Source organism: Microtus ochrogaster, chromosome 7 (assembly GCF_000317375.1).
Source record: "Microtus ochrogaster isolate Prairie Vole_2 chromosome 7, MicOch1.0, whole genome shotgun sequence".
NCBI lineage: Eukaryota > Metazoa > Chordata > Mammalia > Rodentia > Cricetidae > Microtus > Microtus ochrogaster.
In genome coordinates, this window is record NC_022014.1 from 9,870,530 (window position 1) to 9,887,525 (window position 16,996).

The 16,996-nt window shown below is 38.5% G+C and overlaps 1 protein-coding gene across 1 annotated transcript in view; it reads left to right on the plus strand.

Annotated features, from left to right (window-relative positions):
- C7H16orf72 (chromosome 7 C16orf72 homolog) overlaps nucleotides 1-16,996 on the plus strand; it is a 29,815-nt gene that overhangs the window by 5,596 nt on the left and 7,223 nt on the right. Inside the window, exon 3 of the mRNA XM_005349292.2 lies at nucleotides 6,642-6,917. Within this exon, the coding sequence (XP_005349349.1) occupies nucleotides 6,642-6,917 (276 nt within the window). The remainder of the gene's footprint in view (nucleotides 1-6,641; nucleotides 6,918-16,996) is intronic.

The following is a 16,996-nucleotide window of genomic DNA, read 5'->3' on the forward strand; positions in this document are numbered from 1 at the left end:
TTACATTTATTTACTTAGTATGTGTTGCGTGTGTCTGCAGAAATCAAGGACATAACTTTTTTGGGAGTTGGTTCTCTCAAACATGCATCAAATCCAGGTCATCAGGCTTGGTGGCAAGGACATTTGCCTGCTGAACCATTCACTGACCCTCAGGGGTCTTTTTAATTGTCAGTAAGCTTTTGAAAAATTGAGCATGCTGTGGTGGTTTAGTTGGGATATGGCCAGAAGGAATTGGAAAAGAAAAGCAAGTTAGTTTTGTCTCTCTGTTGAGGACTGCAAATATGGCTTGTTGATGAGAGACCCTGGACCTTTTATGCCAGATCTGTCAAATTGTCTGCTGCTTTTGGGGGGGTTAGGCAAGAAAATTCTGGTGACTGGTTCCCAAGAACCAGTGATCATTCCAAAGAGAACAGCATGCCTTAAATGTTGGTTCCTTGGCATAGTATGAATTTTATGTCTTCAACTAAAGGGAATGAAGTGGTTGTTCCATTCTGCGTAGGTGTGGTGGGTACCTAGGAAATAACAGTGCTCAACCTGCTTTACTTTGTTGAGGGTAGTGGTGTTGGATCTGGAACCTAGTTTGCAATGATCTGCCATAGAGCTGCACCACCAGCCATGTGTCTGCTTCTCATCGACCTCATTTCCTTGGGTGATTTGTTTTCCATTTTGGTCTCTTGGTTCCTCATTAGGAAGGTATAGCATAAATCTCTTTTTTTTTTTTTTTTTTTTTTTTTTTTTTTTTTTTTGAGGCAGTGTTCTTGCTGTGTGGCTTAGGCTGGTCTCCAGTCAGTATACCCAACCACTAGGATCATAGACATGCTATCATGTCTCTGAATTTCTCCTTTGGCTTGGGGAACATAACTCCTTAAGATTGGACTGGTTGTTGTCATTCAGGACAAGGTTAGCCTGGGTGCCTTATAGAGAACACTTAGTCTGGGCTGGAGCTGGTGCCCTGTTTATTAATCTTTCGGAACCACAGAGAATCACTTCTCAAATCCCCGCCCCCCATTATTTCTAGTCTAGCCTGGCCTCCTGCTTCCTATTTAGCTGTTGATGACCTTGAGTTTGAGATTGTCCACCTTCCTGGGACAACAGACTTGTGTTATCAAAGTCAGTTTATTCCACGCTGGGTATCTTTAAGTTGTCTTATTAGCATGGGTTAGGTAGAAGTCTGTCACATTGAGAGCTTTCTCTTGATACTGCATACTTTGAGTTGTTGTGTATCTGCTTAGTAGTATTGAAGGATAGGTGAGCTTCATGCTTCAGAATCTGCTACAGCACAAGCTCTTCGTTTTGTGTTTGGCATTTAGGGGGTATTCAAATGTAGACAGTGCTGGTGATCAGGTTTTAACTATTTCAGTTATTTTGCATAGTGCAAAGTGCTTAATATGAAAAGGACTAATTCTAATATTTTTTTTTGCCTTCTAAAGTTGCATATGTCAATAAACTGTGCAGTGTGCATCCTTTTTTTTTTAACAAACAAATAAATCTTATGTCACATTCTCTCTCTCTTTGGTTTTTCAAGACATGGTTTCTGTTTCTCTATGTGTAGTTCTGGCTGTCCTGGAACTCAGTTTGTAGACCAGACTGTCTTGAACTCACAGAGATCTGCTTGCCTCTGCCTCCTGAGTGCTGGAATTAAAGGTGTGCACCACCACCACTACCCCTCACATCTTGTTTCTAACAATCTTTTCAATTCAGTGTGGCCAGTGTGGACGTAACCTGTTATCTGTACTCCAAAGGTGAATGGGCATAATGAAAATCTGGTACACGTTGGGAGTGCCTATAATAATAGTCAGAGAAAATGTTCTGCCTGGAGTAGATGGTAAAGGTCTGTGACTCTATTGTAAAGAGTACCAGACTTTGAAGCTTTTTATTATTTTGCCATCTTTTCTTTTTGAGACAAGATGTTGCTATATAACAAATATTTTAGGCTTTCTTGGAACTCACCATGCAGCTCAGGCTGGCCCTGAACTTGCTGTAGTTCTTTTACCTTGACTTCCCAAGTGTTAGGATTACAGGTGTTTGCCACCATTCTGTCTTTAAATTTTATAGGATACAAGCATTTTCAGGTCAGTGAGATGGTTCTGTTATTAAAAGTGCTTGTTCCCAAGTCTGAGGACCCGAGTTTTCTTTCCACGATCCATAAGGCGGAAATGTTGACTCCTATGGTTGTCTTGACCTCTGAGCTTGTGTCCATATACATCTAAGTAAAATAAATAAGTTGGCTTTATTGGTGTGGACCAATTGATCTCCTAAGTTGTAGGTTGTATATAGGAATAACTTGATTTGGTGACCTGCTTTGTGTTTTTTTCCTTGTTGTTTATGTGTGTGACTTATGTCCATATCTATAGTTTTGTGTTGAGCTTGGTTTTATGTTAGTGCTACTTTGAAATGTAGAAGAGCTCATACTAACTTGCTACAGAATTCTTGTCTAGAATTGAAAGGCTTATTGAGAATTAGTACACCTAGGTAGGTGTGGGATTATACAAGTTAGTTGCTTAGGACTAAGCTACATGTTCTGTTCCTATATCAAATGTGGAGAAAACTTTGTTCAACACATAGTTATCCAGACAAAAACTTGGAGTAATTTAGGGAGGGGGGAAGGACAGGGATGCTTATAGCCATAAGTAGCTGCTGTGATTCTCTCCTGGTTCCCATCGTTCTGGGTGAAGATTAGAAAAGCACATAGGAGGTGAAAAAGAAGTTCTTAGTTTTTGGTACTGATTTCTTAGGGACTACAGGAGAGTTGTTCCTAAAATAATTGGAAAAAATTTCATTTTGACTTTTAACCCAGATCCTTATGTTCCTAATAAAAACATTACTTTGGTGCTGGTAATATAGCTCAGTTAGTTGAATGCTTGTCTAGCATGCTCAGTGGTCCTGCATCAAATATAGCACCTCATAAACGAGGCATGGTGGCATATGCCAGTAAACCCAGCTTTCAGGAGATGGAGGCAAATGGATAAGAAGTTTAAGGCCATTCTTGTTATAAGTGAATGGCATTGCAGGTCAGCCTAGGTTAATGAGACCCTGTCTAAGAAACAAAACCTAAATACCTATTTTTCCTATTTGTTGAATTGTAGATGGTCAGTGTAAATTTAAGTTTCAGTATTTTGTGGCTAGCAATTTTCTTTAGAAGTGTTGTTTTGATCTAGTATTGTGTCCTAGGCTTGTAAAGAAGACTCATTTATTTATTTATTTAAAATTGAAGAAGTGGATTTTTGGTGACGGAACTCTGCCTCTTAACCTAGCTTTGGAATAGGCCCTTTGAGTCTCAGTTCCAGTTCCTCAATTGGGATGCCTGCTTTGCTGACTCACAAAGTTTTGTATTTAAAAAGAAACATTAAAGGTCTGATGTACTCAGTGGCAGAATATGGATATAGCATGTGCAAGATTTGAGCTTGAGCACCAAAACCCTGATGAATTTTGGCTCTGTGAATTATCTATGAAGGTGCTGCATAGATTGTTTCTAGTGCATGCCACTGCTGTTCTAGGAAATCTAGACTTTAAACATCTATTTGGAAAGCATTTTTTTTTTAAAGCATGGATTGTTCACTGTGACTCAAGTAATAAAGGCGTGTATTGTGGTTAAAGGGTGGGTTGGCAGTTTGATGCTCTGAAGCTTTACCTTGAGGTTTATGGTCCTTTTCCAATAATGACTTTGATTTTAGTAAACTAGTTCTGGACACAAAATTATCCCACAATTTTTGTGCCCTAGGTTTTTGAATAAGAGATCTAAAGCCTACAGGTGCAGATGTGTTAATCAAAACAGTGTTTAAGTTATGTTATTAAATTTAACTTATTTTTAAAAGATAAATCTTCCCCATTTTCTTAAGCACAAACCTCTCCGGTTAGGAGAAATAAAGAAAAACCTTCCTTTAAGTAGAGCAGATTTCTTTTCTTTTTTAAATTTTACTTATTTATATTTTATGTATGAGTGTTCTGCATGGATACCTACATGTCAGAAGAGAGCATCAGATCTCATTATAGATGTGAGCCACCTTGTGGTTGCTGGGAATTAAACTCAGGACTTTTGGAAGAGCAGCCAGTGTAATCACTGGGCCATCTCTCCAACTCTAGTAATTTGTTTTGTTTTATTTTGTCTTGTTTTTGTTTCTTTTTGAGACGGAGGGTGGATTTTCTAAAAACCTGATTGCTTGGATTTTATATTATTCTTTGGCCCCAAGGGATGATGCTTGATTTTCTTAACAGACTGCTTAGCTCTTTCAGAATTACTGAAATTCTCAATAGAGCTTTTCAAGTTCATCTGAGGTTTATCTACTTTTTAAGGATGTCTTTCCCATCTTTCCTCCAAGAGTTGGAAAGTGCTGTGTGTGTAACCTTCATGAATACTGTCTTCATGTCTATTCTTATTTTTGAGGAAATGAGAAAGCAGCAGATACTGAGTTGGTTGATGGTGATTTGGATTCTAGAAGTGATAATGGAGAAATAATCTCACTCTTGAGTTTTTCTATCTGAAATTAGACTCCTGCTTTCTCCGTTATAACGGTTTGGAATTTTTGGTATTTATTTGATTTTTTTTTAGAGATTTATTTATTATGTATATAGTGTTCTGTCCACGTGTATGCCTACAGGCCAGAAGAGGGTGCCATATCTCATTACAGATGGTTGTGAGCTACCATGTGGTTGCTGGGAATTGAATTTAGGACCGCCGAAATTGTAAGCAATGCTTTTAACCTCTGAGCCATCTCTCCAGCCTGAAGTTTTTGGTTTTTAAAAACAAGCGCTGTGTACTGACTGTACTGAAGCTTGCTCTGTAGACCAGGATGGCCTCGAACTCCCAGAGATCCTCTTGCCTCTGAGTGCTGGGATGGGTTTTGGACTACCTTGTGGGTGCTGAGCAAAGGTCCTGTGCAAGAGCAGTAAGTTATCTGCTGAGGCATCTATTTAGCCTGTTTGAACTTACATTTTAAGAGACTAGACCTAGCTGGGCGGTGGTGACACATGTCTTTAATCCTAACACTCAGGAGGCAGAGGCAGGTGGATCTCTGTGAGTTTGAGGCCAGCATGGCCTACAGAGTGAGTTCCAGGACATGCTCCAAAGCTACAGAGAAACCCTGTCTTAAAAATCCAGAATGAAAGGGGGGGGGGGGAGAAGGAGGGAGACTCTGAGACTGGACCTATCCCAGTTGTTATTCCACTTTTTTTTTTTCCCCTTAAAGATAGGAATTCTGTGGTCTTTGGCTCTGGAACTCATTTTGTAGACCAGACTGACTTCGATATCACAGATATCCACTTACTTGCTTCTGCTTCCAGAGTTCTGTGATTAAAGAGTGTACAAGATTTGCCATCTACTACAGAGAAAGTCTTGTTGCAGAGTCCTTCTTATATAGCTGTCATGTGGAATTTCCCTCTGTATGCTATAATTACCATTGATTAATAAAGAAACTGCTTTGGACCTATAGCAGAGCAGAAGAGAGGTAGATGCCCCCCCCCACAACTAAATTGAATGCTGGGAGAAAGAAGGCGGAGTTGAGAGACACCATGTAGCAGCCAGAGGGAAAAGACGCATGCTATTAGCTGGAATCTTGCTGGTAGGCCACGAGCCTTGTGGTAAAATATAAAATAATAGAAATGGGCTAGTTTAATATATAAGAGCTTGCTAGGAATATGCTAGAGTCGTTGGCCAAGCAGTGTTTTAAATGATACAGTTTCTGTGTGATTATTTTGGGTCTGAGCGGCCAAGAACGAGCAAGCTACCTCCTACAATACAGCTGTACTCTTGTCACCCTGCATTTGACCATGAAAACTGGGGATTGAGGCCAAGACTTGCATGCTAAGCTAGTCTTTGCCCTATTTAACTACTATTACTGCTTTGTTGTTGTTGTTGTTTTAAATCATATTTATTCACCTTGGGATCTCTGATGTCTGGACGATTTGTCTTAGTGGGACAAACCTCTTTGTTGTATTTTTTTTCTTTTTTCCTGTTAGAGGCTACTATGTAGTTTGAGGCCAGACAGGGTACATAGTGAGATCTTGTCTCCTAAAATAAAATATACTCCATGTGTTCTACTAGCTCAGACTTCAAAAGAAATTGGAGGGACTTTTAAACTTTGAGATATTGTTTCTAACTACATAGAAAAACTGAATGCCTGGGTTTATTTTGCTGAGTTGAGTTTCAGTATACACTGGGAGGCTCATCTGGGGAAATTTAAGGCAAGGGAATGGTTATGACTTACAAAAATACGCTGGTTGGAAGAAGACTGCAAATATATTGAGGGTGGTGAGTGAAGTTTTTTGGTTTCCTTGTAATAGGGACACAGTAGTACTCATTCAAGAGTGGATAGGTTTCTTCATTTCTCAAGTTAACACCTACTGCTCTAAAATAGGCTAAAGTTTGACAAGTTACTTTGGCTAAAGAAAAACATTTCCTCCATTTTTGTATGTGGTGTTTATCTTTTTGGCAGGGATTGGAAGTAAGGTTTAGAATTATGTCTTTAACTTTAGACTTAGAAGATTACATGTTTAATGTTTTAAACATTACTATGGTATATTTTGGATTAAAAGACTGCTCATAGCTTATTCATTTTGGTTAAGTGCAAAGTGGGTTTCTTTAGGAGCAAATATAGTACAACTGTGATGATAACTGTATATTTTCCTTTTCTTATTTCTAATAGAAAGCGTGGATACCCATCAGCGAAGTTTTGATATTGGAATTCAGATTGGCTATCAGCGACGCAATAAGGATGTGCTGGCCTGGGTTAAAAAGCGCAGAAGAACTATTCGTAGAGAAGATTTGATCAGCTTCCTGTGTGGAAAGGTTCCTCCACCACGGAACTCTAGAGCTCCCCCAAGACTGACTGTAGTGTCCCCTAACCGAGCTACTTCAACGGAAACTAGCTCATCTGTAGAGACTGATTTGCAACCCTTCCGGGAAGCCATAGCTCTGCATGGTAAAGCCGTTTAAACATATTTCTTTGGAAAATGGTTAAGGGTGTGCCTGTGGACCCATTTTCATGTTTAGGGTTAGGTCCAGATAATATTGTCTGTTTTTGTCTATATAGTAAATCCTGGTTCTAGAAGTGTTGAAATAGAATGCAAGCTACAAGCATACATTGACAGCCCATCTGACGGGTTAGTTTGAGCTTATTAGTATTATAGTAATTATTTCTGCACCACTGATTAGAATTTATTGTTTTGCACCCACATATTGTACATGTTTTCTTAGTCTTTTTGAGTCAAGGGGGGAAGTCCTTGTGTCTTAAGAATTCTGTTAGTTACAGTTGCTTGGAGTGCTTGGTCCATGATGGTCAAGTAAGACAGGAATTGTTGAATTTGTTTACATGGAAAACAGGGACTACCTTTAACACCTTTGGTTATCTAGTATAGAGAGTGAGTTGGTAGCCCAGGGGAAAGAGGTTGGAGAAGTCATACTCTCTCTGCTGCTGTTCCTCAAACCTTTATTGTTTAGGTGGATAGGATTGTGAGAGGTATAGCCAATGGCCAAGTCATCACTATTTCCCAGGCCAGATCTGTCATGCAGATGTGTTTTTGGCTCAGAGGATCTAGATACTAGAGAGATGGGGAAATGTTTTCAGTGATAAATTTGCTGTTACTGTCTACTACAGACTTCCATAAGCAATAGAGAGGGCTACTTACTCTGACATGTTAAACTGCTGTGAAAATAACAGCAACCAAGTAAGACTTGTTTGAAACCAAGATGGACACATGATCAAACAGGTGACTAGCCAGGTAGAAGTGAGTCAGGTCATGCGTCCTGTTGACAGCTAACATTTTTAGGCCATAGAAATGGTCATAGGTCTTTAAAATAAGGCTAACCTGCTAATAAACAGTGTGATATGTCTAAATGGCTTCTATATCTTAGAAATTTTAATGTCTCCAGAGACCATATGTCCTTTGGCAACCATTTCTAATTTTCTTTCTTTCTTGTATCCCTAGTGAAAAGATGAGAGCTGGAAAAGCGTTGCCTCCCTCTACACCATTTCAGATTTACTTGCTAGTTAAAGCACTTATTCTAAGAAGAAATTTATATGAATGCAATACCTATGATTGCATACTTTTTCTGATATTATTACTGTTTAGGTAGTTTTTTTCCCCCCTACTGTATTAGTGTGTCACATTTCCTTTTAAATTCGGAAAAACAATTAGAGGTGTATAATAATATGTCAGATTGATTTAGTGAATGGCAGCATGCAATATAGTTTCCTCTCAAATATTGTCATTTCTTATGATTGAATTCATACTTCAAATATTTTTCCTTCATACTAATATCCTACAGAGCCAGTTTTACAAATCAAGCCTTGTTTTCTAGCTAATAGTGTCAGGATATATACAGTAAAAGGCAGCCCAGATTCCATGAGGAAACTCTTATCCTAAGTGCCAGTGTGTTTTTTTTTTCAGATCCAATTTGTTCAACCTATGATTTGTTATTTTTTGTTTGTTTGTTTGTTTGTTTGTTTTTTTTTGAGACAGGGTTTCTCTGTGGTTTTGGAGCCTGTCCTGGAACTAGCTCTTGTAGACCAGACTGGTCTTGAACTCACAGAGATCCGCCTGCCTCTGCCTCCCGAGTGCTGGGATTAAAGGCGTGGGTTAAAGTTTTAGGGCCTCTTCAAAGAATTTTTAGAAACAATTATACTTGAATGTCGTGTTCTAATGGCTGTCAGTTTACTGAGGAGAGGGCTAGTCTTATTGAAGATTTAAATGAGGGTATTTGGATTAGTCAGAGGGCATTGTTAATTAAATGGTAAGGTAGACAAATGACTATGATATTCTTATCTGATTTGTATTGAACTCTTAAGGTGATTATTTGGAAACATCTTAATTGGATAGAGATACCAGAGTTTTTTGTGAATTATTTGCATAGTCAATTTTGAAATATAAAGTCAACTTACGAGTTTTTAGAGTACTTCATTGGATTTATTGAAGGGTGAGTCTAAATTCATGAAATTTAAGAGTATGGCGAGGCAGAAATTTGTATTTGCAATGGAAGCAAACATCATGTTCTTCATCATTTTATGAAAGGGACAACTTCCCTCTTAAGTGTATTCATTAGTTCCTGGACCCCTTCTACCCCCAATAAATACCTCCACCAAAAACATCTGTCCACACATAACGTCTTTCATTATTGGGAGAAAAAAATAGCAGGGACTGTTAAGGTGATTGCAGAGTGTTTCATGTAGATGGGGAGTGTCAAAGAAGATTACACTCCCCCCACCCGCCCCCAGGGATAACCTCATCAGCTGGGAACCAGCTTAATGTGAGATTTGGGTAGTTTCAACCAGAAGTGGGTTCTATTCCAACATTTCCAATAGAAAAATATTCTGGTGTACAGAAGTATGAAATATAAGATAAATAGATATAAGCTGTTTTACTGATGCCTGATGCCTTGTATGAAACACAAGACTAACAATTCCAGTCTCATGTATTGGAAGCTTTAGGATACGGTCCTTGTTAATGGATGGATCACTGAGTGTTTGGCAGAGTCCATGCTTTTAATGAGATTTGAACAGAAGAATGGCTACTTCATCCAGGTACAAGTAGGTGAAGGGTTTTGTTCCTTAGGTGGTTATGTGACAGAAGAAGCCAAGGAGCATGCTTCAGTGCCATATGGAGTTGTACTTTCTTTGTCAGATTCCTTTTTGATAAGAGGCACAATCCTTTTGTATATTAGGTTTCTTCAACCCCCGAGCAGTGGACATGTTGCAGTTTTGATCACTACCTTTCCAGTGTATGTGGTAGAATGTGGTCATCATGAGCTGACAGCTTAGCTAGCCTCAGGGAGGGGCTTGTGTTACCTGGGCTGGAAAGGAAAGGAGGTAGCTGTTAATAACAGAAGCTGTGGTGACTATAGCAGTGGTTCTCAACCCTTTAGGGGCCCAACCACTGTTTCACAGCGGGTTACCTAAGACCATTGAAAAATAACTATATTTACATTATGATTCATAACAGTAGCAAAATTACAGTTATGAAATAGCAACAAAATAATTTAATGGTTGGGGGTAGCACAGCATGAGAAACTCTATTAATGGGTCACAGCATTTGGAAAGCATTTGAGAACTACTGCTATATAGAATTATTTTTTGTTTTGGGATAGGTTTCTACACAGCCCTGCTGGCCCCTACTCAACTGTGTAGACCAGGGTGACCTCAAATTCATTGAGTTCTGTCTCCAGAGTATTGGGATTAAAGGCATGCACCACCACTATTTTTTTTTTAAAGGGAAGGTCTCATTCTATAGCCCAGAAAAATACTCCATTTAATGCTCAGCAAACAACTTCAGTTAAAACTAAGTGATGGTGGCTAGCAACGTGTGAGACTTACAAGACTTACTATGCTTTATTTGATCACTTTTCTGTAGCATGTTGCTTATTTTCTGTGTACTATAGGACTTAGTTATTAGATGTTACATTCACAGAAAATGAAATATATAGGTTCATGCTAATTGATTTTTTTGTCTTGGGTAATTCTTATCTTAAAATAACACTGAAAATCTACTGAGATTCTCTCAGAATCTTTTTTTATTTATATTTTATGTATGAGTGCTCTGCAGGCCAGAAGAGGGCATCAGATCCCATTATAGATGGTTGTGGTTGCTGGGAATTGAACACAGCACTTCTGGAAGAACAGCCAGTGTTCTTAACCACTGGGCCATCTCTCCAGCCCACCACATTCTCCTTTTTATGTAAACAATAATTCATGTAGACCAGAAATACCTAGAGTACTTTGGTTATTTTCTGCTAACCTTTCTGATGACACCCTTTCTCTTTTAGGGTGTTTCGTTCTCTTTTGCTACTTGGGTTTCTGAACTTTTTCTCAGGTTCCTTGACTGACCTACGTTAGATTTTACAGAATCTCTAACCCTAGCTGCCACTTCCTGTAGACTCTTTAGGGGCCTCTTACTTTTAGCTTCCAGATCTCTCTACTTGTCATTTAGAACTCTGTTGGCTGTCCCACATATGTTTTTGTCTTCTGGTCCACATCCTTCAGGGTGTCCTGTGAGCATTTGCTACACATGACATTTCCCTTTTTTCCTTCCCGAGTACTAGGGCTTCAACCTAGGGTCTTGTGCATGCTGGGCAAGTGCTGTACCACTGAACTGTATATTAGTTGACATTTCACACTAACCTTGGCAAATATATAACATCTCCTCCTCTATATAGCTATGTAGCAAGCAGTTTGTGTACTCTCTAGAAAGAGATAGGTGAAGAGTACTTCCATTTTCTGTTGAGACAAACAATAGGATGATTTATGTTAATGTGTTAGGTATGGTGTAAAATTGGGAGGAGGAACAGCAGAAAGGGCTGTCTCACAGTTTAGCTTGGCTATGGACAGGCTTGTGGAAGGGTCTCTGGAGGAGTTGTGTTTGGGCTTAGGGTGATCTGCTATTGCTGTTATTTCTGACTTGATTTAGGTGCCAGACTATCTTCTATAAAACCACTGGAATGATCTTCCTTCTTCCTACCCACCCAATTGCTTTGCCTAAGATTTTTCTGTGATCCTACAAGGGCAAATAAAAACCCATTGTAGCCTGGTTTTGATTTGGGATCAATATCCCACCTCTCCTGTTAATGTCTCACAAATCTCTTTATCTACCTGTTTACACTGATCATGTAACTTGTGACACAGCCTCTTTTCTCCATTTCTCTCTATTTTCATCATTATTTTTAATACAGGCTAGATTTGAATTCTTGTTTTGATTTTCGAAACAGGTTTTCTTGTAGCCTGTCCTGGAACTTGCTCCTGTAGTTCAGGCTGACCTCGAACTCAGAGATCCACCTGCCTTTGCCTCCCGAATGCTGGGATTAAAGGCATGTGTCATCACTGCCTGGCTGGATTTGAATTCTTGATCTTTGTGACTCATTCTCTTGACTGCTCTGCTGGGATTACAGATGTATATGACGACATCTGGTTTGTTGTCCCCATTTCTTTTAAACAGTAATAAGACAGGGTCTCCTGTTGTTCAGATTGTCTTAGAACTCTCTTAGCTCCTGATCCTTATGCCACTACCTCTCAAATTCTAGAATTTACAGGTATGTGCCTTTTTGTTTTTAAATGTAGTTAGTAGTAACATACTACAACGTATTGATTGGCCTGCAACTCAGTATATAGATATGCAGAAAGGTGGCCTTGAGCATTTGGGTGGTTTTCCTGCATCTGTAGTACTGGAATTGTAAGTGTGTGTCATTACACCTGACTTTCCCTTAAAGCTTTTCTTGAACAGAGTCTCACTCACTGTGTTCAGATGCTGTACTTTTCTGATGATCGAGGGCATGTTGTGCCATTCCTTTTGGCTTTTATAGAACCTAGCAAAGAAAATGGTTAATTGTGCTTCTGAATTTACCATAGGAATAAATACAGAGGTCTAGAAGTGACTGTAAACAGCACTTGGGGACTGAGAACCTTTGGAAAAAGAGGAGTGATCTGTGTACCATTCTTGGAAAGGAATCTTGCGTTAGAACAACTGAGAATTTGCTGGTCCTGAGAATGAAACCATGAGAGGTAGTCCTTTTTTTTTTAACATTAACTTTTTGACAGCTTCATACATGAGTACTATATATATATATATATATAATTTCCACCCCATTTTCCCCCTCCAATTCCTCTCAAATTTACTTTTTTAATTTTATATACATGTATAAATAACTATAACCTGTTCATTTACCTCGATGTATATTATATGTGTTTGAGACTCACCACTTGGAATTGAAGATTTGATTCTCCATTCAGCAGCAAGTAGCTCTTCATTTAGGGTTTTGTCCTTGTGATATTTTCCTGATCGATCTTGGAATGTCAACTGGTGGTAGATTTGTTCAGGTCTTGTTGGGAATTAGTCTTTGGAATATACTAAAAAAGTGTTTTTTTAATTTTATGTGAAAAGTTTCTTTATTTTGTGTATATTTACTAAAAGATGTTTGTCTTTTGATGCTTGTTCTTACTGAGGAGCCTGTAAGTTTGGAGCTTGCTGTGTATACCAGATTAGCTTTGAATTTTTAGCTAGTGATCCTCTTGCCTTTGCCTCTCAAGTGCTGGGTTTGCAGACCTGGGGCTTCTTAATATACTGTGTATCACCAAGCCCAAAGGTTCCTCATTTAATATTCACCCGCTCTGTTCATTGATGGAGAAAGGCTAATTTTGTTGTGCAGGTTAGTAAGTGATAGGTTATTTGGGATCCAGCTGGCTCTAAAATTTGTTCTCCTGCTTACTTGTCTCTAGGTATAGTTTTAGGGTATCTTTTTATATCACTCATCTCTTCCCCCTCCCCCCTGGACTTACTTAGGTGGGTGGGAAAGATCTTGAGATCATTTCAGAAAAAAATCAGAAGAAACATTAAAATTTTGTGTCTGGGATTCTCCTATCAGTGAATCTGGATAAGTGTTTTTGAAGATGAATGTTTGATGGCCAGCTTCTGGTATCCTTGACTTACTGTGGTAGGAAGAGTGCATAATTTTTATGTGCAGGCCACATATCCTACGCAACCTTGGGCAATGTGCTTAACATCTAATACCATCTTTATTAAAGTGATTTCTATGTGATAGTATATGAGAACCAACTAGGTTGCTTACCTACCTACCTGTCCCTCTATGATTCTGTCTAAATGTTCTTGTTCTGACAGCTACAGCTTTTCTTCTTGCTTGTAGTGAATTCCAAGTATCACCCTACAGACTTAATTTAAAGCTTTATTTTTTATTTTTGTAAGTATCACACACACACACACACACACGAGTATTTTGCCTGCGTGTATGTCTGTGTATCATTTGTGTGCATGACTATTGAATTCCATGGAACTAGATTTACAGATGGTTGTTAGCTACCATACCGGTGCTGGGAGGTCAAATTTGGGTCCTTTGGAAGAGCAGCCATTGCTCTAAACCTGAGCTATCTCTTCAACCCTGTCTCACTGTTTTTGTTTTGTTTTGTTTTTTTCTGTTTATTACTTGCTAAATTCTTGAGCTTGGTTCCTGTGGACAAGCTAGAGAAGTTGGTTCTGAGTTTTCCTGTTCAAGCTAGTGCTGTTTGGGGAGTCTTAGGCTCCTTTAGAGTTGTTGTTATTGAGATAAGTGCTAGGGTGCAAAGTAAGAAGGCACATATATTCTAGAGGTAAGGCTTGTTACCAAAACAAACTTCACTCAATCTCATAACTAGTAAAGCTTCATTCTATGTCATCTCATAATACAAGTGGGCTTTGTAAGTTACTAACTCTGGTCCACACTGATTCTTAAAAATCAAAGGTATCTATTTTCATTCCAAAAATTATTTTCATGACAGTCTTGACTTTTGTAATACACTTCAACCCATTGGGCTTAGGTGGTTCTTCTAAAAGTACGTACTGTTTCTGATTCAGGCCTATACATGCAGGGTCTGGTGTCTCTTTTGGCACTGGTGGGAATTATTGCTCTTACTTGGCATTTTGGTTTAAGATATCATGTTCTCAATTTTAAATTAGTTTTTTGTTGAAAAAAGCAGTGAGATTTGTGAGAAGGACTTGGACAAACTCAGACAATGAAACCTTTATGATTATGATACATTATAAAATTAAAAGAGAAACAAACAAATCTTTTGTTGTAATTATTACTGCCTTCATTCTTTCGTTTTTGGAGACAGGGTCTCACTGTACATACTTGGCTGGCCTGGAGTTTGTTGTGTAGAACAGGATGGTCTTGAACTTTGGACTTCAGGGAATCTCCTGCCTTAGCCTTCCCAATTGCTGAGATTACAGGCATAATGTTTTTTTGTGTGTGTGTGTATATGCATGCTGATGATCAAACTCAGGGGCTTTGCGCTCTACCCTGGAGTGATACTCCAGTCTTTGGAAAGGTACCTTTAAAAAGGATTTCTTGGGGGCCTGGAGAGATGGCTCAGCGGTTAAGAGCATTGCCTGCTCTACCAAAGGTCCTGAGTTCAATTCCCAGCAACCACATGGTGGCTCACAACCATCTGTAATGGGGTCTGGTGCCCTCTTCTGGCCTGCAGGCATACACACAGACAGAATATTGTATACATAATAAATAAATATTTAAAAAAAAGGATTTCTTGGTAAGTTGGGACAAGTTTCCTTAGTGTTGAAGGTTGAAACCTTTTTGGTTTGAAAACCCTTCGTTTTGTTTGTGGATTTGTTGTGGGTTTTCTGCAGTTTAGAATGTATGTATGTATAATGATATACAAGTATGTATGTTGTCTTTCTGTAGTTTAGCACTTCCTATAGATAACATTTACTTAGAGTGAATATCAGGTGTTATTTTGTAGACATAGGGACAGGTGACTGTAAAAATGATTAACCTCAAGGAATGTCTGATCTGGTAAAATTAACACCATCCTGAAACATAAGCCTAGGGAATCAATCTGAGGTACAGTGTGTGTTTGTTCATTTGACTGGTAGGGGCTAAAAATCTGAGCCTGTGATATTTACTTTATTTTCCTTGTTGTTCTGAATGAACTCTGGGCTTTCTTGTATGTACTAAGCTCCATCCTCGGTAGCTCCTAGGCTCTAGAGAATCGAGGTAGGGCATGTAAGAAAAGGCAGTCATAGGAATTTGAATTTAGTAATATAAAGTGTGACAAGAATTTTTACCTAGAATTCCTGATTCCTCACACATGAAGCATTAAGAACCCCAAAAGGAAAGGGGTTTTAGGCATCATGAACCAGCAGTTTTCTTCTCACTACATACTCACAGTGGTTATTTTGGAACATTCTTGGACTTATATGTGGCAGAATGCTTTTTAAAGAGAGAAATAACTGCATTTAGGAGATCTGTGATAAATAGGACACTTGATAGTACCTGAAAGAACTTACTTTGGTTTTCTTCCTTTCTTTCATTCTACCATCCCTTCTGATGCTTCAGCAATAACAATTGAACTTTTATCCTGAGAGCTAACACAGATGCTTAAAAGTTATTAAAGTGAAGAGATAGTATAGAAGAAACTGCATTTTTTTTTTTTTAAACGGCAGAGGATTGGCTAGGACCAACCTTTTGAGAGTTTGTTGCTGTCTGCTCATCTTTCACAGCTCACAAGCGAACCTCTCCCCCCTTTTTTACTCTGAGGAGAAACAATCCTGGTGTGTGGAATATTGTAGTGCTTGTAGAATATTGTAGCCAGGTGCATCCTGTTGATAGATTTTCAGCAGATGGTTTAAAAAACATCCTTGGAGCTTGTGTAAGAGATTTCGGCACCAAAGCAGTCTCTTAATCACTTACATTTGATTTTTTTCTTTTTTCTTTTTTTTTTGTTTTTTGTTTTTTTCTGAGACAGGGTTTCTCTGTAGTTCTGGAGCTTGTTCTGGGACTCAAACTCACAGAGATCCGCCTATCTCTGCCTCCTGAGTGCTGGGATTAAAGGTGTGCGCCACCACCGTCTGGCTTTCTATTTTCTTTTTTGTTTCTTTGAGACAGAGTTTCTCTGTTAACAGTCCTGGCTGCCCTGGAACTCACTCTGTAGACTAGGCTGGCCTTGAACTCACAGTGATCCACCTGCTTCTGCCTCCAGATTTCTGGGATTAAAGGTGTGCACTACAAATGCCTAGAAGGAACTTTTATAATCACTCTTTCCTCAGACCAGGATCCAAGACCAATAAAATTAGAGCAGGGCACTTATAATCACATTAATTTCAAATGAAAAGTTGATATTTTATGTACATTAAGGATATTAAATAACCAATGGTATTGGAGATAGACTAGGTATTCAATATTAATAAAACAGAATTTTCTTGGACTTGTAATAACATTGTGTTAGATATTGTAGTGGAAAAATTAAAAGGCTAGGAGATCTCAAAGCCAGTTTAATTACCCTAGTACCTATTCAGTAATCTGTTGGTAGCTATTAAACAGTTGAATTATCTGAGTTTCATTTTGGAAAATTCCCCCAAAGCAAAAAGGTTTATTTACTATCTTGTAATTTCACTCTATAAAAACAAATACAGCCAAATGATTAATTTTTCTAGTCTTTTTTTTAATGTATAAATATTATTTCACAGTTGAGATCATATTGCAAATATGGTACTGTATCTTACATTTCTC